The sequence below is a fragment of the Talpa europaea genome (assembly GCF_964194135.1).
Source record: "Talpa europaea genome assembly, chromosome: 3".
Classification (NCBI taxonomy): Eukaryota; Metazoa; Chordata; class Mammalia; order Eulipotyphla; family Talpidae; genus Talpa; species Talpa europaea.
The window spans coordinates 129224511-129247085 of NC_140069.1; the positions used below are offsets into that span (position 1 = coordinate 129224511).

At 38.3% G+C, this 22575-nt stretch overlaps 1 protein-coding gene across 15 annotated transcripts in view; it reads right to left on the bottom strand.

Moving 5' to 3' along the window:
• The window catches only part of CADPS2 (calcium dependent secretion activator 2), a gene marked incomplete at both ends in the record, with an annotated part of 405485 nt that overhangs the window by 49892 nt on the left and 333018 nt on the right, over positions 1–22575 (bottom strand). For 9 of the 15 annotated variants that reach the window (XM_084229261.1, XM_084229256.1, XM_084229258.1 and 6 more), the window contains 3 exons: positions 471–626; positions 6165–6306; positions 15552–15708. In XM_084229261.1, coding sequence (XP_084085387.1) covers positions 471–626; positions 6165–6306; positions 15552–15708 — 455 coding nt within the window. Of the gene's footprint in view, positions 1–470; positions 627–5921; positions 6042–6164; positions 6307–15551; positions 15709–22575 lie in introns of all 15 variants that reach the window. The other 6 variants (XM_084229266.1, XM_084229262.1, XM_084229263.1 and 3 more) reach the window with 1 other exon arrangement.

Below are 22575 nucleotides of genomic sequence, written 5' to 3' on the forward strand. Positions count from 1 at the left end.
AGACTGTAAGTGAATACTTGGAATTCATTTGATATGGACAGAAAATTCCAGAAAACATGATAACTGATGGCACTGATCATAATTTTGAGTTTGTCATGCCATTTCACAGGAACAGACACAGTACATAGTGCATAAAGTACTTAACAGACCTTTTCCATATGTCTCAGGAAGGACTGCCTTGGGAATTTAAAGCACAGTATTCCCAGAGAGGTAGCAATAAGCACAACAGAAATGATTAATATGGTATGGGTGCTGCTGATGAGGGCAATGGTTAGGAGGCCTGTAAAAAGCATCAGGTCAATTTTATCAATTACACAGGTCCTCAGAATTTGGGTCAGCGAAGCTACTATCCATTAGATTTGGAGTAGTAGTCCATACTGAAACCCTCTTGTGATGATTATGTAACAGGCATTTGATGAAAAGTGTATTCTGGGCGCTGGCATATTAAGCAGCAACTTGAAAATGTCTACCTTTTGACACAGGCCTCTATCATATCACTGGCCATTAGTTTAAGTCTTTGCTCTAAGTGGTGGGCAAATTCTTGTTCTGGCCAGTGGAGATCAAAGACAAACATTTGCAGTGCATCAAGTTTCCAAAAAAGGTCTTCTGATGTTGCTGAGCCATTGCTAGAAGAAAGAGGAAAAATGAAGAATGTGATGAACTTCAACTGTCAGCTACTTGATTCACCAATACACTCTCTTCCTTTTCTTATCATACGCCAGCCATGAAAAACCACCACATAAAATCTCTGATAGTTAATATTTTCTTTGTTCAATCTTCTCATTCTTCCTTTTCACTTCTTGATGACTAAAGAAAGGTGAGGGGGCTACATATAGTAGTATGGTTTTATTTTTATTTTCTTTTAAGATTTATTTATGCATACAAAAACTGGGGTACAGGCCAGAGGTGCGGGGAGTGAGAGGATTCACCAGAGTCAGAGTGGGGAAAAGAACAGGCAGACTGACTGAAATACACTGCTGAGGGGAGCAGTAGGGGAGTCCGGAGAGGTCTGCTATGCCATGTGGGTAGCTCCCTGGTGGGGCATCGAACTCCTGCCACAATGGCTGCTGATAGTTCCATAGTGCTATGACTTAACTCCTTGTGCCACCAGGGAGGCCCAGTAGTATGGTTCTATAAAAGAGGGTAAAATGGTAAAGATACTTTGTTAAGGAAAGAAATCAAACTGTATACATAAGAACAAACACTTTATTTTTATTTATTTATTTATTTATTTAATAGAGGCATGTTTTATTTATTTTATTTATTTGTTTGTTTTGTTTATACATGCACTGGGTATAGTCAGAAGCACGGGAGGGTGAGAGAATTCACCAGAGCCAGAGCAGGGAGCAGAGCAGGCAGAAGGACCGAGGTACACTGCTGAGGGGAGCAGCGGGTGGCAGGAGAGGTCTGCGCGCCATGTGGGACCCTCCTCCGGTGGCCTGGGAGCAGCCGGGGATCGAACCGGCGCTGCAGAGGCCGCGAGCAGCTTCGCAACCCAGTGCTCAACCACTGCGCCACCGGGGAGGCCCCAAGAACACTTTAAATGTTCTTTACTAATCTCTAAGATAAAGATAAAGCACATAACTATTTCCTCCTAGAAGTTAAAAAAAAAACCTGTTTATGCAAGAAAATCCAATGACAGCAAGGCTAGCTTTGCTATTCTACTTGGGCAAGATGCTGCTGTCATCACAAAGGCTTCTGTCTGAGTCCAGGTCAGCGTGCACAAGACACTTCCATTTCTCAGTTACAGGTAAAGATGTAACAAGCACTAGAAGGGAGCAATAGGCCAGGGAGGGAAGCAAATCCTACGTCTGTCTTAAAAGGCATTGTGTGGGGCCTCCCCGGTGGCGCAGCGGTTGAGCGCTGGTTTGCAAAGCTGCCCGCAGCCTTTGCAGTGCCGGTTGGATCCCCAGCCACAGGTGAGGGTCCCACATGGAGCGCAGACCTCTTCTGCCGCCCGCTGCTCCCTTCAGCAGTGTGTTTCGTCATTTTCCCTGTTCTGCTCCCAGCTCTGGCTCTGGTGAATTCTCTCACCCTCCTGCGCTTCTAACTGTACCCAGTGCTTCTATCAATCAATCAATCAATCAATCTTTAAAAAAAAGGCATTGTGTCTTTTCTAACTTTAAACCTTACTCAGTATAAGGTTGATCTAATAGAAATGATTGCTGTGGTGTGATGTTGTTGCTGAGGGTGATATATAGCCAGGTTGCTCAGAAGTTGGGGCAAAATCATGTATTTCAGGTTCTTACATCAAACTGTAGAGCCAAGATGTGCCAGGCACTTGCTACTATGGAAAGTGACTCCAGGGAACTGTCTCTTCTCACCATGTACGAATGTAATTTGTTCAAGAGCATTTATCATATTTGGGCAAAAGGTGGCACTAGGTCTTGTCATTATGCAGTACATCACCCAATAGGGAAACCAATGTTTTCAAAGTAAAATATTACTATCTTGAAACATATTACAACATTTGTGAAACTGAAAAGAAAAAAACCCTGCTGTATGATTCCTATCTCCTCAGCTTTCCAATACTGCTTAACATGCACTGACCTAAAATTTCTATCTTTAGGTATAAAAAATTAAAGAAATAAAATCATCACAAGGGGATGGTAGAAAACTATCATAAAAATTATTTTAAATGGTCACATCATTTAGCTAAATATATCTGATGAGCTAGCTTAAAAACTTATAGTACTTCTGGGCCTCCTTGATGGAGCAGTGGTTGAGTGCTGGGCTGCAAAGCTGCCCGCAGCCTCTGCAGTGCCAGTTCAATCCCCGGCCTCCGGGAGGGTGCCACATGGTGTGCAGACCTCTCCTGCCACCCACTGTTCCCCTCAGCAGTGTGCTTTGTCAGTCTGCCTGATCTGCTCCCTGCTCTGGCTCTGGTGAATTCTCTCACCCTCCCGCGCTTGTGACTGTACCCAGTGCTTGCATAAATAAATAAATAAATAAATATTAAAAAAAAAAGTTATAGTACTTCTGCTCGGGCTAACTAAATAGTGGCTTATTTCTATATCCACCCCCACCTCAGCATCTTAGATCCATCACCAAATGATGCTGCTTTTCTCCTCCCATCCTGCCAGCAACACCTTATGTTGTTCCTGTCTAGCCAAAATGTGCTCCGAGTTTAGTTCTCAGGGGATCAGTCATGTAAAGCACTGAACACGATTCGAAGCATTTTACTAATGTCTCCTAACAATACTCACCGTCCTCACAGTACCATCAACACCATGTGGCAACTCTGTGAAAAATGCTGGAGAAAACACTATGTGCTTTTATGCCCAATGTATAATAAAAATAAGAAAAAAAATAACAATCCCAAATGTCCCTAAAAAATCCACTGTTCAATTTGGTAGATCAGAGGTGCTATGTTTTAAGAGAAATCAAATATAGCTGGCAAAGAAGTAAATCTACCTTCTTGCAGTTTTTTACTTTGGAGAAATGTTAGTAGCTATTTAAAATATGTATGTATTCTTTAGTAGCATCACAAAACAATAAACCACCATTAAAGCAAAGTCCCAAATAGTAAAGGTAATGCTCCATCAAAAAAAGAATTTCTATGTGATAATTAAATCTTTCTATCGAATATGGTCTGTTGCTTGTGTTCTTTGAGGCTATGGTAAGATTTGGAACAATAAATGTGCTTAATTGGGTATGTAATTAAAATAACAAGTGTTTTTTCATAATTAAATAGATGGAAATATTGTACATAGGTCTCCTCTGGAGCGGGTATATATAACATTCAATTTATTATTTTTTTTTATTCTATAAGTATTCCTAATCAATGACTTATTCCTAAAAATATTATTAACAGATTAAAGAATTCAAATGTAAATAATGGATACTGAGATAATTTTCTAAAATTGCCAGCAGGAAACTTACCTTACCAGCATACATTTTTAGAGGAAAAAAAAAAAAGAAAGAAAGAAAGAAAAAGCAAACCCAGAATGAAGATTTTGGATTTGGGGGGGCTATTTGGAGGAGCATCTCTTCAGGTGATGTACTCATCAGCAGGTAGGAATGAGTCTCCACAAAATGATTATTTTGATATCACTTATCTTTAATCAATCATGTTGTATCTTTAAGTCCTTATATATATATGAAATGAAATTTCTTTGGCTACTTTATGCTTTATAACAAATGTCCAAAAAATAACTGCAATGGCATCAAAGTGTTATGAATAATTGTGGGCACCTTGACAAGGCATCTAATGTCAATAACCTTGCAGATAAAGTCAATGGTGACTAATTTGTAAAACATATTTTTTTCTTTGTCCAGACTGATGAAGATGCAAGAACTTTATAAAGCCACAATATGCCATGATTCCTATCCTGAGACACAGATTATATGAAAAAAGAGGGGAACCAATAATGAGATTCAAGGTCCACAATTATCTCAAAGCTAATAAAATAGGAATGTGAAAAGAAATTCTTAAACTGGGCAAAGTAATTCCCACAATAGTGTTAAAAAGATGAGGAATGAGGAGGGAGAAGAGAAGTTATAAAACAGTATAAAGGAGTAATAAGAATTATAAATGTAGAAAGGCTTATATTCTTTTCCAGGTAATTCCTGAGCATCCACAGATTTTAGTCTACACATTTCCATGGTCTAAAGCATTTGCCCATAGGAAAAAGTTCACAGGTAACTTAATATTCTAGTAATTATTATGAGTACAGTGATGATGTTCAATTTGAAGAAATACTGCCAAATACTGCCAAATCTATCGGAATAGATTTGACAGTTGGTGGTAGGATGGCTAGAAAGGAGGTTGGACAAATTCTTAACCTGTATAGTCTCTGGAAGCAGAATAAGTTAAGAGTGGAGTTTTTGCAGTCAACCAAACCTAGATTCAAACAGTGCCTCTGTCACTTACTTATCACGAGAAATTGGGCAAATTTTGTTTCTAAATTCTGAGATCTATTTCTCAATTTTTTTTTTTACTATTAATCTTTCTAGGTGACTTCACATGAGATATTGGGCAATGCATGGACAATTGCTGAATTTATTTGATTGCTGTGTGGCTGATACTTTTTGAAAACATACAGTTATGAATGATGATGATAATGATAATATTTTAGAGTAGAAGGAGTTATCATTTCTTGAGAGCCAAGGATGCGCTGCGTATTTTTCTTATGTTTAAAGAAATATTCATGAAAATATCCCTCCATCAGGTGTAATAAATGTAGTAAATGTTTTAGCAGTGAGAAGCCGTGGCTAATGAAGACCTAGTCATCACTAGACTAGGATCTGAATTCAGGATCCATCAATTTCAAAGCAGTGCCCTCACTTCAGCAACTCAGCACCACTGAATCTGCAAAAGGTAGGTTCATCACAAAGAGGAGTTAATGAATAGGGCTTTTAATGATAGAAAGATTGCTTAAAAATAAGAAGGAACCTCAACTGATATATAAAAGGACAAAGAACTTGGTAGTGCTGGGAAATCAAGGATAATACTTTCTCTGCAATATGCAATATTGTTTTGTTTAAAGGTGAGACCAAGATAAAAACAGATTCTTGAAACTGTGCTTACAATGGTTTCCGACACGGGCAAGATAAATCACGTGAGCAGCAGCAAAGCTGGAATCACCCAAGGATCCTGGACTATTTTTCACACTGCTTGTCTGGATAATGAGAACCCTGGGCTCGAGTCTATAAACTGGACCATAAAAGGACCGCTGTTGCATGGAATACATATGAACTACATCAAACCAGTGTTTTTTTTTTTTTTTAATTTACATCATTTATCATTAATTTGCTAAGTTTAGCTTGACAGCTTAAAAATTGTCAAATAAGGAAACCCAAAACAGTGTTCCTCAACCAACGATGAGAAATGCCATGCAATCTAAACACGTCTGCACAGAACACAGCCCAGGCCATGCACTAGCTAACACACCACCAGGAAATAAGTGAGGAATACACACGTGGACTCATATAAAGAAGCCATCCACGAAGGAGCAGAAATGTTAGGAATCTGTGGAAGATTAAGAGGCAGACTTGGAACTTTTGGAAGAGCTACATTGGGAAGACTGTTGGCGATATTCCTGTAAAGAAACAAACAACGTGGGAAGGGGCCACCATGAGCAATAACTACAGATGGCCGGGGGAAAAGTCATAGGGCAGGATGGAGGGGCAGATGCTCAGTGGACACAAGGCAGGATACCTACTTGACAGGTTGCCATGTCTCTTGCTCAAAACCTCTGTGAATTGACTGGGCGATGGAAGATTCCATGAGATCGACGTAGCGGACAACCAAGGGCACAAAGATTTCTTGCAAGTGTTTGTGAAACTTTCCATTACATAAAAGTGCTGAAATAATCAAGCAGAAACAGTGTTTGTCAGAGGCATAATATCAGTATTTGGAATACAGGGTGAAAATATTTTTCCTGAAAGATTCTGATTCAGAAGAATTGATAAAGTACAGATAATGGATCTTTGCTTCCCATTCTCAATTTTGAATATTGTGAAAACTGATCCAGAAGCACAAATGACCTTTAATACATGGCAGTCAAAAACACACTAGATTAACTCTCTATAAAATGTTCCAGGCAGGGCCTCCCCTGGTGGCGCAGTGGTTGAGCGCTGGGTTGAGAGGCTGCCTGCAGCCTCTGCAGCGCCAGTTCTGTCCCCGGCCGCCGGCGAGGGTCCCACATAACAACAACAACAACAACAACAACAACAACGGGCCTCCCTGGTGGTGCAGCGGTTGAGCACTGGGTTGCGAAGCTGCCCGCAGCCTCTGCGGCGCCGGTTCGATCCCCGGCTGCTCCCAGGCCACCGGAGGAGGGTCCCACATGGCGCGCAGACCTCTCCTGCCGCCCGCTGCTCCCCTCAGCAGTGTACTTCGGTCCTTCTGCCTGCTCTGCTCCCCGCTCTGGCTCTGGTGAATTCTCTCACCTTCCCGCGCTTCTGACTGTACCCAGTGCATGTATAAACAAAACAAACAAAGAAAGAAAGAAAGAAAGAAAGAAAAACATGCCTCTATATAAAAAAAAAAGAACAACAACAACAACAACTACAACAAAAAACGCAATAAAATGTTCCAGGCAGGTGGTATGAAAATGCAGATTTTTTAAAAAGATGTATTTATTTATACAAGAGTTGGGGTAGAGGTCAGAGGCACGGGAGGGTAAGAGAATTCACTAGAGACAGAGCGGGGAGCAGAAAGGGCAGATGGACCGAAAACACTGCTGAGGGGAACAGCAGGCAAGACAGGAGAGGTCTGCCGTGTCATGTGGGTATCTCCCTGGCTGGCAGGGAATCAAACCCGTGCTGCAGAGGCTGCGAACAGTTTCATAGTGCTGCACTGAACCCACTGCGCCACCAGCAAGGCCCAGAAAATGCAGATTTCCTATACTTCTTCTACCTGTCATAAATGTTGAATGCTGACTGAAAGTTTGCTCATGTTTTAGCAGAGTTCATTTTCATTAAAAAAAAAAAAGAAAACTGGCAATTAGTGGTATTATTTCTTAGGTAATTAGATTTAGTAAAGGGGAGGAGGAGGGAGGGAGAGAGAGAAAGTGGAGAAATGAAGAGAAAAAAGACACAGAGAGGGAAAGAAAGGAAAGAAAATTGCATTTTGAAATGCAAGACTACCCAAGCACACACTACACTGCACTTGTGTATGTAAATGTATGCTCCTGTTCTCAGTTGCCCATATGCCAGTTTGCATTCCACTCGTATCAGACACCTTCAAAAGAAGCTCTTAATATGTAGCCCCAGGCATCAGAATGAGTGGTTAGATCTTCTCCATATGGCATAAGAAGGATAGGTTATGATTTGGGGTTGCCACCTGTCCAAATCAAGCTTTATCTAGGCACCCGCTGAACAGCTCATTGGAAGAAGCAATTGAGAAATGCTGCTGCATCCAAGAATGCTTCAAACATGCACCAAAGGTGTGGAAGTACAAAGGACTACTAAGGAGTTTCAAACAGCACTTACAAGAATGTTGGTGGTAAGTGGAGGGCCAGTATCTACTTTGTTGATAAAAATAACATTTTACCCCCAAAGAGTCCATGTTTCCAAATATCACCTTGTCAGAAAATAATGAAGCGACAATGACATCATACTCAGTGGTACAATTAGAAATGGCAAAATGAAAGCTAAAGGCCTAAGTAAAAGGTAAACTCGGGATGCAGATGTGCCCAATTATTTTAAGCATGCTGATAATTAATAAATGAGTGTTGATTATTTATATACCAAAAAGAGCCTTGCATTATAAAAGTACTTATCATAAATTTTAATAGTAAGATTTCAACAAAGAATTTAAACTATGATCCAATTAATAACAATCACTGAGACATTAGTTACTGGATAAATGAACAATAAGCAGATAAAAGAGTTCACCTAGTGTTTTTAGGGTAAAAATATGCTGCTGACTCCTGAGCCCATATAATCCAATTTTATATTGCATTGCTCCTTCCAATTAGTCAGCACTAGCGGATTTCTAGGAAGAATTATTTCCCCCCTAAAATTCTAATTAGGCATTTTAGAAGGAAACGAGTATTTCATGACTGGCAAAACAAATACCAACCACAATAAAACAACAAACAGGCTATGCCATAATGGAGTTATTCAAGGACTACAAATTGTACCAATTCTGCACTATTTAAGCACAGTGAACTAAAATATAAGATTTATAGGTCACTATCCATGTTGGTAAATACATATAATGAGGATCCCCATCATAGGATATAAAAATATGAACTTCAAGAGAAAAATCAGATTAACTAAGAACAGTAGGACGTAAAAGAAACACACAGACACACATGCATCTGAGATCTAGGAACAGTATCTCAACAAGAATCTGGCCCATGAAGTAGGCACTCAATAAATATTAAAGAAATAATATCAATGAAATCACAATAAAAATAAACAAAAAAAAATTAAACCAAATCAATAAAAATCTACCTCCTAAATGAAACTATGAAAGATTTCTAACTGAAGTTTTAGTAGAATTGGAAACTCACTGGCTTCTTTTCTCCTTTTAATAAAATATTTGAGAAGTAATTTATACAGTTTGGTAATATTTAATTTATACCCTTACTAGCATACTAACCTCTTAAAACAATATCCAACTCTTCCCTTCCATCTATCATCAATCATCTATTAAAAGAAAGTAACAAGTGAGAACGCTGATGTTTCTTACTTTCTGGTCAAAAAATTCAGTCCAAGAAATCCAAGTTTAAGTTGTTCTTAAAATGTGTCTTTTTTATTAATCTTTTTTTTTTAAGATTTTCTTTTATTTATATAAGAGCTGGAGTACAGATCAGAGGCACAGGAGGGTGAGAGGAGTCACCAGAGACAGATCAGGGAGCAGAACAAGCAGACGGACCAAAGACACTGCTGAGGGGAGCAGTGGGCGAGGCAGGAACGGTCTGCCGCACCATGTGGGTATCTCCTTGCCCAGCAGGGAATAGAACCTGTGCTGCAGAGGCTGTGGACAGCTTCACAGCGCTGCTCTCAACCCACTGTGCCACCAGGAAGGCCTGTTCTTAAATGAGTTAATATTACATAGCAATTACATCTCAATTAAAACTGTTATAATACAGCACACATAATTGAGCTATATTTCTATATTTTATCACCTAGTAGTTAGTAATGCATGTGTTTTCCCACTATGCTTTTTAAGCAGGAATTGTTTTTAATCTATGGATTCACAAGGTGACTGGGATTTATAAATTGTAGACATCCAGACCCTCTTTTTTTTCAGTATTAACTCAGAATAAAATCAATATAAATAGTAATCAAGGCCAGGGAAAAGACAAAGATGACTTGTGGGCCAGAAGTTCTCATGCTGTCTTTCATGAGCTTAATATTAGAGTCAAATTAAAAAAGTCTGCCTTTACTCTATCATACACTCTGCATCATGGCCCCCGATACCTGCTCCCCATAATGGGAAAAATGGCTGTTATAGGATCACATCCTTACGTGTGGGGTTCTCATGATCAGGCCTTTAGGAGTTACAGATATTTCTGCAAATCTCTTGTGAGGATCACATAGACATTTCAGAACACATCATTTTCTTTAAGGCACTAAATTCTAAAAAAATATACCCTATGGATTAAAATGCCCACATGTAGTAAGGAAACCAGACCAACACTGTGGGAAAATAAAAGCTGGTGACTCTTTGCTTTTATATTCTTTCTATTATCATGATTGGTAAAACAAATTCTAACATAAAATTTTGAATTCTGTAACTGTGGATTGGAATTGAGTGCATTTTCACATTTTTGTGGTGGTCATCTTATCATCTGTACAAGTGCTTATCTATTCAACTAAGCTGGCACACAGTCCTGCTGTCATCTAGAAGTGATAGCCTTTCTGCATTGTTCCTGGTATATGTATGTACAAATAGATCTCTAAACACCAACTCGTGAATTTCAGATGCACAGCTCATTTAAGCACTTGAGGTAGAATAACACGCAGGTGTCAACCCCTCCATATTTCAAAGCTTCAAGATTAACCTAATATACAATATGGTGACCTAACAGTTCTTCATTTAAAAGAAATCTGAAAAATCATCTCTGATACAGCCTATGTGTGAGAATAACCCAGCGGGATTTCCACCTCTTCATTTCTTAATGAGTTTTTTGATAATGAGAGGTGACTTTGCCAGTCACTCTGGGCTCTATTATGGCTAATTTGACTTCACTTCACTCTCCTTGTTAATTATTAACACTAGCCTTTTTATCCTCATGAGACCACATTCCAATTTTTCCTTTTTTGATTTTTATGAGCCCATCTTTATGAGGGTGAAAGTCTTGAAGAATAGGTTTTCACTTAGTGTAGAGCCCGAACATTTATTATTCGTTTAGGCAGAGATGTGTGACACTGATCATATAAGCACGGGTGTTCTTCATGATGGCTTTAATGTGCTAGCAATGTGAAAAGGCTGTTAATTAAAGAAGAAGCACCGTGGTATTTTTCACTTGGGAATCAGTTCCCAGTAGAATGGTCATTTGCCACTTGCTAGCATATCCACAGATTAAAAGGTGACTAGCTCCAAGGGCTTGCCTCTCTCTACTGTTGGAAGAAAGGATTTCTGCCATTTGCAGATACCTTTATTTGTCAGAAGTGGTGAGTTTACTCACCTGTCATGACAGGGCAATTGTGAAAATAGCATGCAAAGGTAGAATCTATTTATACTAATTTTACTGTCATTCACTATCATTTAATGATCACGCTAATTGCTTCATTCTGACAATAGCTATTCCCCCTCAATTTCAATACATCTCTTTTCCCAAGTTGTGTTTTCAGATGCCACTAAAAGTGACTACTGTCTACGAATCTCTTAAGTTGGGGGAGTGGATTTGGGTGGATGGAGGGAAGAAGGAGAGACAAGGGAGAACTCAGTCTTTTTGGCCAGAAATGAAAGGATCCTGGGTTTGTTTTCATCATCAGCCCTGCTCTGGGAATCAGCGGGTGAGTCTGTGAGGGGCTGGGAGATTGGGGACAGTTGCTAAAATTGTGGTGCAGCTGGTATTCCTCCCCCGAGGAAACCGCATCTCATCTCCAAGGGTTCTCCAGGCAAAGACTTTCCCTAATCATGCTCAACTGTAAGCAAAGACACAAGCCCCAGACACAATTTTTTCTTTTCCTTAAAACAGATACTAAATTTGCTGTCTTGAATCCTTTTCCCACACTAATCCACCACCTGGGATTCTTGTCATGTACGTTTCACACATACATGAGAAAACAGTATATACCATTTTCTGCTTCCTTCTATGCTATCCAACCAACTTTTCCTCTGTGCCCACTCAAGGTCCTTTTAACAATTTTCTGAGGTAAAAATGAAAGTTCAAGGAATCTCCTATCTTCCTTAAAAAGATTATATTGTTTTATAAATGCTCCCAGAATCTGCTTTGTTACTGCAGGCTGAGGCTGAGCTGAAGACCAAGGGATCAGTCACTAATTCATCTCTGTTCACAATTCTTGTCAACAAGTCCCAGGCCCATCCATCACCTCTTAGCATTTAGTTTCCTCAGTTGGAAAATGAAGGTTTTGTCCCAGATCCCTTCCAGTCTCCAAAAGACACATCTCTATTTTTAAAGATCAAGGCATAAACATTTTAATAAAGGAAACATGGTAAAAAACCACTGGGAATTATTCACTTCAAAAGAAAAACAACTCAGTTATAAAGTTTTCAAGGCTCATACAAAGTATGTTTACTAACTAATATCTCCATTTGTTGGAGATGTATAAATCTTGTTTTGGAAAGGCAAACAAAAATATGTGACATTATTAGTAATAAATCACAAATATTGAAAATATACATATAATTAGTGGTATACCATATGTGGGGTTAACAGCAAGCACTGTTATTCAGCAAATTATCTCCCATTCTAAGATTGAACATTTCAGAGCAATCTATTCCTATATTTCTGGCTAAAGTTATAATTAGATTTTTAAATAAAATGCTAATTGGGGCAATATATGTTATGACATGGCAGTGAGGTAAGGATCTTTCTTTTGAGGGAGATTAAGTGAAGAGAAGCTTTATGTTTCTCCATAAGCTTTCCAAAAGGCTAACTTGGGGACAGCTATAGGTTGGCATCAAACATTTGAATTGAATTCACTATATCACCATTTTTAATATGTCAGGAATTTAGTAAATAAACACTTCACCATTAATGATATTGTTCACTATTATCAGGGTGATAGTGATAGCAAAAGATGTTTGTTTTAGCAACTACTGAGATATTACTCAGTATTTTGGCTTGGGTTTGGATAGTAACTTGTGAGTTTGAGATGAAAATCACTGCATTTTATTTCAATTCCCCAGACCACACTGTACTCCCAATTCCAAAAGGAAATCATGGCACTGGGGAACTTTTCCATTTACCTCACTACACAGAGAAGCTGTTTTTCTCTGAAATAATTGATGTTTTCTAAGATCTGTTAATCACTGCAAAATCAAAGCCAAGATCTTGACTTACCCCCTCAAATTGACAGCACACACAAGCAATCTGAAATCAATGTTTTGATGTCCATGTTTTTTTGAATAATGTATAACAAAATAACATAAAACTACATTACATGCATTTAATAGTAGTCAATTTAATAGCAGTCAATAGAACTTGTTTAAAACTGGAGAGGAATATGAAACTCTTTTGCTTTAAATATTTGCAAGTCTGGCTGAATATTAAATTTTTGCTATTTCACATCACATCAGTGTCTTTTTTTATGTAAGGTTAATAAATTTAGACTTGCAATAGACATGCTCGTCCTAAAAACAAGTATTACAGGATATTAATTCCTTGAACTGGTAGCAAAGTTTTCTGCAAAATTTTTATAAGAAATACACATTTTTTTGTAAGTAAGTTATAATATGTTGAATAAGTTAAATAGTTCATCATCTTCACTTACTGCTTTACTGTGAACATTAAAAAATACCTCATCTCTGAATAAAATTCTAAATAAACATTGCCAATTCTTGAACTTTCATGTAAATGGAGAAAGCAATGTTGGATATATATATTCCTACTTGTGTTTATTCTCACTTAAGGATTTAATGCATAATACTTTTTTTTTATTTTTGGCAGGTTTATTGTCTTAACATTAAACCTGACTTGAAATTTCTTAGCGGAAAATGAATGATTTCAAGAGATTGGAAAAGGAAGGCAGTCATTCAATGTCTGCTAGCTTGCAGGTGGGGACCAAATTGGAAATTACAATCTGGCTGAGGACCATTTGCAGAATGAATGGCTCATATATGGAGAGCTGAGTGTGGCTGTATCAACTTCTGAGAGCAGACATTGTGGTTGAATATGAAGTAGGAATTATAGTTTATTTTTTTGTCTTATTAATTGGATATTTTGGAAATGAAATTGGATGGGAGAATGAATAAGATGGCTGAGTCAAGACTGAAATTTTAACAGAACAATGTAATATTTCTTAGTATCTATTATACATGGGCTATTATCTTATTTCATCCTCACTGCCAATAACATTATAGGTACTATTATTTTCCTTTTCTTACAGTGAAAAACCTGAAGCTTACAGATATGAAGATATTGTCCAGGGTCAAATAGCAGGTGGCAGACAAAGATGTGGATCTGTCTGGTATCCAAGTTATTAAAACCATGACTACAAGTGATGGTTCTCTTACTATTATGAAGGTTCTTAACCTGGAGTCCTAACTCTGATGTCCATGGGAGTCCAATATTACATACAATTTCATATCTATGTAGATGTCCCGTCTTCCCTCTTCTCCAGTAAAATAGTTGTACTTTATCAGAGACTTAAAGAGATGAACAACGAAAGTAGGACAGAATGGATTAGAGTGATGAACCAAACCAACCAATTTTAAAATACCAAGATAAATGTAAAAACATGGACTTAGGTTTAAATTAAAAATACAGAGTAGTGGTTTTCTGAAACTATAACAGGAAAAAAACCACCGAAAAACAAAAAAAAGAAAGAAACATTTAAAAACACAGCATATTTGGCTGCATCAGCCGAGTGACTAAGTTCCGTGGAGGGTTAAAGTAGCTGCAGGAAGACAGAGCAGAAGAAAAGCACTTCCCACTGGGACTGGGTCCTCAGGCCATGTTGCCAGCATGGTGTTCTCAGGACCATGCCCCAGAGAAACTCTGAAAAAAGGAGTGAGGTCTAATCACAAGGTGATAAGAAAGGTAATGGGCATGAAAATGCATGTGAGGAATAACCGACTGACCTGGAAGTAATGGAGAAGAAAACACACCACAGTAGAAGGTTGTTGCACGGATCAATTAGAACAAGTCAGAACATGTTCTGGTTCTAGTTCTAGGAAGAGCTAGAGCTCAATGGTCTATAATAATGGGAATTTTTTAGAACACGTAGTGACTCCATGATCACTGCAAGTGGTGAAGCAAAGGCTTTCAGAAATAGCCACACTTCACTTGAAGGGACATTTTAAAAAGAATCATCATAGGAAAGTTCCAGGAATCTGTATGTAAAGAAACACCCCAAGGAAAACCTGAAGAAAAAGTAAGTTTTTATTGGTTGCGAGATCACTACCAGAATCTTTGTAGAACTTAGTGCATTGGGAACAAAGTTGCAATAGAGAAACTTTTTGTTCTTTTTAATTTCCTAACACAAGCCATATCACATAGCAACACTACAGTATGATCTGTAGCACTGAGTGCCTCTTAGGCAAACAATATTATCATAATGTATATTAGTAGAAGGCTGAGCATAGGATCACTTCTAGAAGCATCATACATTTCTTAAATGTCTTTCAGATATGTAAGTATTCTCTAGTACTTGGAAACGTGAACCCTTGGTGACTTTCTGTTTTACTGGGTATAATGAGAAGGGTGCCTATGTTATCAGTCCTCAATAAGGGTGGGGGGTGGGAATAAGAGAAGCTTCAGAGGCCAGTGGAACAATGTGGGAGGTTCTGTTGCTCTCCTCCAGATGCTGCTGGCCTGGGATGCTGAGGGAAGTTGAGCAAATGTTAATGTCACCTGTGCTGGTTCTTGTTGAGAGCATGTGAAATTCCATAAACACATTCACACACACAACTTTCTCCCCTCTCAGGTCATATAACTGAAGAAAATGCAAATGCTTACTATCACTTCTGAGGAAATTATTAAGCAGCTGGAAGAGAGGAAAACTATCCCAGGAATCCTGTGGTTGAGCCTCCAGTGCAGTATCCATATCCACTGTGAATAAAGCCCAAAATTTCTCTGCATGTTCCGCCAATAAGTCGGGCCACCAGGCAAATGCCTGCAAAAGGATAAAGAAATAATATTAAAATAGATTTGTGTTAAAACACACACAAATACCGTGCCACTTGAAAACATGTATTAGATTGAAGTAGCAAGATGCAAAATGTGATATCAATTTTTTTCTTTTTGTACAATTTAATTAAATTATATATATATTTATATTGTTCTTCCTTTTTTTTTTTTTAAAGATTTATTTATTTATTTATGCAAGCACTGGGTACAGTCAGAAGCGCAGGAGGGCGAGAGAATTCACCAGAGCCAGAGCGGGGAGCAGAGCAGGCAGAAGGACCGAAGTACACTGCTGAGGGGAGCAGCGGGCGGCAGGAGAGGTCTGCGCGCCATGTGGGACCCTCCTCCAGTGGCCGGGGAGCAGCCGGGGATCGAACCGGCACTGCAGAGGCTGCGGGCAGCTTCGCAACCCAGCGCTCAACCGCTGCGCCACCGGGGAGGCCCTGTTCTTCCTTTTTGTACAATGCATACTTTCTCCTTTTAGGTGTAGTGCTCGCAAAATTCCCATCACTAATTCACTCATGCAACATTACCAATTCACTAGTGCACCATCACCATGGTGCCTTGTGTAAAAACACATTCTCTCCTCTGTTTTGATCCCTCTCTCTCCCTCTCCAAATTTTAATGTTTCTATCCATGGAAAAAAGAAACATAGGAAAAATACACCAAACATTCAAAGTAGTTGTTTAAATTATGAAATGCAAGAAAATTTTTACATAGTTTTTTAATGTTCTGAATTAAATCCATACTTTAAAATAAAACTATATTTTACATCTTAACTCTTTTTTAGACTTCATATTTTAATCATCAAAACCAAATTTGCTTAATATTTAAATGTTTGTCAAAAATTACTTCTCAGGGCCTCCCTGGTGGCACAGACGGTTGAACACAGCACTGTGAAGCTGTCCGCAGCCTCTGCAGTGCTGGTTTGATCCCTGCTGGCCGCAGGGCAAACCACATGGTGCGGTAGACCTCTCCTGTCTTGCCCGCTGCTCCCCTCAGCAGTGTATTTCGTCAGTCTGCCTGTTCTGTCTCTGGTGAATCCTCTCACCTTCTCGCACATCTGGCCTATACCCCGGTTCTTGTATAGATAAATAAATCTTTTTTAAAAAAATGCTTTCATTTAAAAAAAATTACTTCTCACATTGTAAAAATAGTACTTTTTATTTGCAGTACTTTTGATATGAATCTCAGGTCTAAAATACACCTTCACAGAGAGAGATTTCCTGACCCTCCAATGTATAGTAGGTCCTTTTAGTTTCTTTGAACCCAGTATTTTTGTTCCGCAGATTTTAGCATTGCCTGTATGACTACATATGTGGTTATTTTACATATGTAGTCTTTCAAATTAGACTGCAAACACTATGAAACAAGTATGTGTATGATAAGTTTGTTACTTTAAATTCAACGAGGAATTTTCTAATGCCTTTTAGATAAAGGCAATAATTAAAAAAATATGCTGTTCACATGGATGAAAAAAATTATTCTTTAGAAAGTTCTTGGAAATAATGTGTCCTGACAATGGACCACGTTACCAAGCCTACCTGTCCAGGGAATCCAGCAGCAAACTCACCAGCACACAGGCTGGCAGAAGCCGATGTACCTGTGATTCCTGCTAGCCAGTCGTCCTATTAACCTCACCACTCGGTCATCATGGATGCCCCAGCCAGCCCACTTGAAATTTCTTTTTTTTTTATTATAAATTTTATTTTTATATTCCCCATACAATTGCAACACCCTTATTTTGACCCCAATCCCTCCCCTCCCCGCCCCCCATCCCCCATAGAGTGTCTCTGGTTCATAGTTACTTTCTTATAGTTATTCTTTTTCCTGGTCCCTTATTTAAGTTTTCTAGATTCCTGCTATGAGTGAGACCATCCGGTATTTTTCTTTTTCTTTCTGGCTTATTTCACTGAGCATGATCCCTTCCAGCGCCATCCATGTTGCTGCAAATTGCATGTATTTATCTTTTTTGAATGCTGAGTAATATTCCATGACGTATATGTACCACATCTTGTTGATCCAGTCATCTATTGTTGGGCATTTGGGTTGTTTCCAAAGCTTAGCAATTGTAAACAGTGCTGCTATAAACATAGGGGTGCAGGTGCTCTTTGGAATTGAAATTTCTTAAGAAAGGGTTATCCCTTGGGCCTCCCCTGGTGGCGCAGCGGTTGAGAGCTGGGCTGTGAGGCTGCCCACAGCCTCTGCAGTGCCAGTTCGTTCTCAGCCGCCAGTAAGGATCCCACAAAAAAAAAAAAAAAAAAAAAAAAAAAAAAAGAAAGGGTTATCCCTTGAGGAAGCCAGTCTGTACTTCTGGAGAGGTAACTGGTTCTTCAAATAGGCAGATATTAACGCATGGCTATAAGAATCATGAAGAATCAAAGACCTATGACACCAATGAAGGGTCAAAATAAATTTCTAGCAACCCACCCCAATGAAATGGAGAGCTGAAAATGGCCTTAAAAAGTTCAAAAGTTGTCTTAAAGAAGCTCAATGAACAAGAAAACCACATAAACTAAATGAAATTATGAAAAGAATACATGAAAAAATGAGTTAAACAATGAGACAAAAGCTATAAAAAGAAATCAAACAAATATTCTGGAACTGAAGAACACAATAACTAAAAATTTAATGGAGAGCATCAAAAGCAAATTTGATCAAGCAGAAGAATCAATGACTTAGAAGATCAGTAATTTAAAGTTAGCCAGCCAAAGAAAGGAAAAGAAGAAAAATGAAAAAATGTTAAGAAAGCCTATAGTATTTATGGGACATCCTCAAACAAACCAATGATAGGCACTATCAGAATAGCAGAAAGAAAAAGGAACAGAAAATTTATTTCCTTGATCCCAGAGATAAATTACACTTAGTGGGATTTATTATCCTTTCAATATGTTATTGAAATTGATGGTCTAACATTTTTGTATCTGTGGTCATCAGGGATTTTGACCTGTAGTTGTCTTTTCTTATAGCGTTTTGGGTTTTGATATCAAGATGCTTCGAGATGATTTTGGAAGTCTTTCTTCTTCTATTTTTTGGGAAAAGTTTAAGAAGGATTGTTTCCGGGCTTTTCTTGTTTGGAAGTTTTAGATTACTAATACAAATTCCTCATTTTTTTTTTTTTATCTGTTCAAGTTTTTTTCTACCTTATTCAGTCTTGATAGGTTGCATGTTTCTAGGAATTTACCCACCATTAAAATGTCCAGACTATTCTGAATAATCTACAGATTCAATGTGATTTCTATCAAATCCCCACTGGTGGTTTTCACAGAAATAGAAAAAAACAATCCTAAAGTTCATATGGAGCTGCAGATGTCCCCTGAAAGAGAAGCAATCTTCGGATCGAACAAAGCTGGAGGGATCACATTTCTTAGTTTCAAAATATATTACTAAGCAATGATAATTAAAACAAATAGTACTGGGGCCTCCTTGTGGCTCAGCGGTTAAGCGCTGGGTTGCGAAGCTGCCCGCAGCCTCTGCAGCGCCGGTTCAATCCCCAGCTACTCCCCGGCCACCGGAGCAGGGTCCCACATGGCGCGCAGACCTCTCCTGCCGCCCGCTGCTCCCCTCAGCAGTGTAGTTTGGTCCTTCTGCCTGTTCTGCTCCCCACTCTGGCTCTGGTGAATTCTCTCCCCCTCCCGCGCTTCTGACTGTACCCAGTGCTTGTATAAATAAAAAACAAAAAAACAAATAGTACTGGCATATAAACAGACACATAGATCAATGAAATAGAAAGACCAGAAATAAACCCGTGCATATATGGTAAACTAATCTTTGACAAAAGGGTGGCAAGAATATACAATAAGGGTAGTCTAATAAGTGGTGCTAAGAAAACTGAATTACCATGTGCTAAGTAATAATTTCATTATTTCCAAGTTTTGGACCATTATCTTACACCAGACGAAAAGACCAACTCAAAACAAATTAAAGACTTACATAAGATCTGAACAGGGTAGCCCCTATAATTAAACATAAGGAAAAAGCTTCTTTTTACTGATCTTGGCAGTGAATTCTTGGATATGTTTCCAAAAACACAGACAACAAAACCAAAAACAGATTAAACAGGACTATATTAATCTCAAAGTCTTTTGTACAGCAAAGGAAACCATCACTCAAATAAAAAGGCAACTTACAGAGTGGGAGAAAATATTTGCAAAAAATATATATGATAAAGGTGTAGTATCCAAAGTCATAAGGAACTCCAGTGACTCAACAGCAAAACAAATGAGAAAACCTCATTAAAAAATGGGCAAAGGACCTGAATAGACATTTCTCTCAAAAGACTTAGAAGTGGCCAACAGGTATATGAAAAAGTCCTTGACATTACTAATAATCATTTGACTTTCAAATACAAATCAAAACTACAGTGAGTTATTAATTCATACCTGTCAGCACAATTACCACTAAAAAAAGGATAAGTTTTGTTGAGAAGGTAGGGAAGAGACTACACTATGTGCACTGTTGGTGGGAATGTAAATTGGTGCAGCCACTATAGAAAACAGTATAGAGTTTTCTCAAAAAATTAAAAGCAGAAGTACCATGTGAGTCAGCAGTCCTACTCTGGGTATTTATGTAAAGGAACTGAAATCAGAATCTCAAAGAGATGTATTGCCAGTTAGTGTACCATTATTCACAAGAGCTAAGACATGGGAACCAACTGTCTATTGACAGATGACTTGGATAAAGAAAATATGGTGTTTATATATGATGGAATATGTATTTCAGGCTCAGAAGTGAAGGAAATCATTCACCATCATGGTTAACCCTGGAAGACATTACACTACGTGAAATGAGTCAGACAAAGGGGCAGTAGGATGGCTGGGGGAGTGTGAAACAAGGAAATATTTTTGAAAGGGACAAGATGAACAACTTTGAGAAATCTACTATATAGCATATTGGCTATGTTACCACTGTTACACTGTGTACTCCAATTTTTGCTTTGTGTGTATGTATTGTGTTAAGTGCTCTTATTATACTCCTACTTACACAAAAAAAGGTGGATATATCTGGATACAAAATCTCAGATTTGTTCTAATTTGCATTTCTCTAATAGTGAATGAGTTTGAACTTTTTTTTTTTTCTTGTTTAAGGACTCTATCCTGCTTCTAATGAGTTGTTCTTCAGGTCAATTTTATAATTTAAGCTTTTTAACTCAATAATGACAAAATGTTCACACTTCTGTGATATAGATATCTGTTATTCTTCCAATTGAAATTAATCATTTAACAAAGGATTCATAAAATTCTAGTTGGTGAAATCCGTATTTATTTTCAAGAACTTCTGAAGAACTGGTGAGATTTATGGTTGCAAAACTTCATTTAATTTCTTCATGTAAAAATTAGATTCAAACCAGGAAAAAGTTTTAAAATATTGACACACTGAATATTTTCTTAAAAATGAAAAATGTTCAATATAGTAATAAAAAATAAGCTGCAACTTATCAGCAGATGATAAATAGAAGAAGACATCAACCATAGAAAGGGATATGGGAAAATTGCAAATTTGGGAGTTAGGGACATTTTAGTCCTTGGCTTGGTGCTTGTAACTTCAACTTTGCTATTATGGTTAGATGAATGTGAAGAGTGGTTGGAGGTGGTATGCTCTATGTAAATATGATCTGAATACTTTTCCCCCTTTTTTAAATTTTTAAGCCTTTATTACTATATAGAAGAACTGGGGTGTAGGCCAGTGGTGCGGGGTGAGAAGTTTCACCAGAGACAGAATAGGTAGCAGAACAGCCAGATTTATTGAAATACACTGCTAAAGGGAGCAGCAGGCGAGACAGGAGAGGTCTGCTGTGCCATATGTGAACAAGTTTTAAAATATTGAGTTTTAAAATACATAACAAGTTTTAAAATACATTGAGTATTAGATCCCAGCCAGAGATCTAATTCAGGTCTTGGCAGTGCTAGCGCTGAGACTTAACCCCCTTTGCCACCAGGGAGGCCCCTGAATACATTTTTGTCTAAATATTTTCTACAATGGGTATATGACAATAACATAAAAGTGATAAATAAAGCCACATATACAGTTTCATTGCATATATCTTGTTCCTGCCTTTTTTAAAAAAATGTAGCTCAGGTTGGCAGAATTTTGCCATCAATTTAAAATTTTCATGATGTTTTGTGGAAGTATATATTTCTGTCTCAAACTGTATTCTCAACATGTTATTCCTGCTGCATATAAGCCAATCTGTGATGAATACTATTGTCCTAATGGAGACTAAAAAGAGTCATGAATAATGACTATGTCTGAAAATAAAAAGTGAGGGCCTCAGCCTGTTACATTGAGACTAAGGGTCAATTTACACCTCTCCCCACTTCTGTTTTGCCATTTCACAGCTATATAATTTCCCCTCTAAAGTACAGCTTGATGGGAATGGCTAAGGCTCCACAGCATCAGGTCTCTACAAGGAGACCCCTCTCTGAAATGCATCCCATCCCACTTGAGGCTTCCTAGAGCTGTCAAAGCCAGTGGCCCTCGGATGGACAGTTGTCACATCAGTTTGCTTCAATTTCTGAAAAGACACAGACTCATCGCTGGGATATAGAGGCAGCCTTACAGATTTTCTGGAAAGGAGCTCACACTATCTTGCTAAAGAGAAAACACAGAGATTCAAAAGATTCTCCTCTTCCTGAGAGGAGAGGTCAAGAGGCCTTCAGAGAGAAGGAAGGACTGTCTTACAAGTAAGTTACTGTCAAAGATCTGAAGGACATGAAACCTGCTTAACTGAGAAATTGCTGAAGGATAGAAACAACCTCTTAGCCCTGTAAAGTAAACTGCCACTGCAGAGAGAAGTAGAATGAAAATAAAAGGAGCTGACACATGAGCCACTTGAGGGTCTCTTTGAGGCAGATCC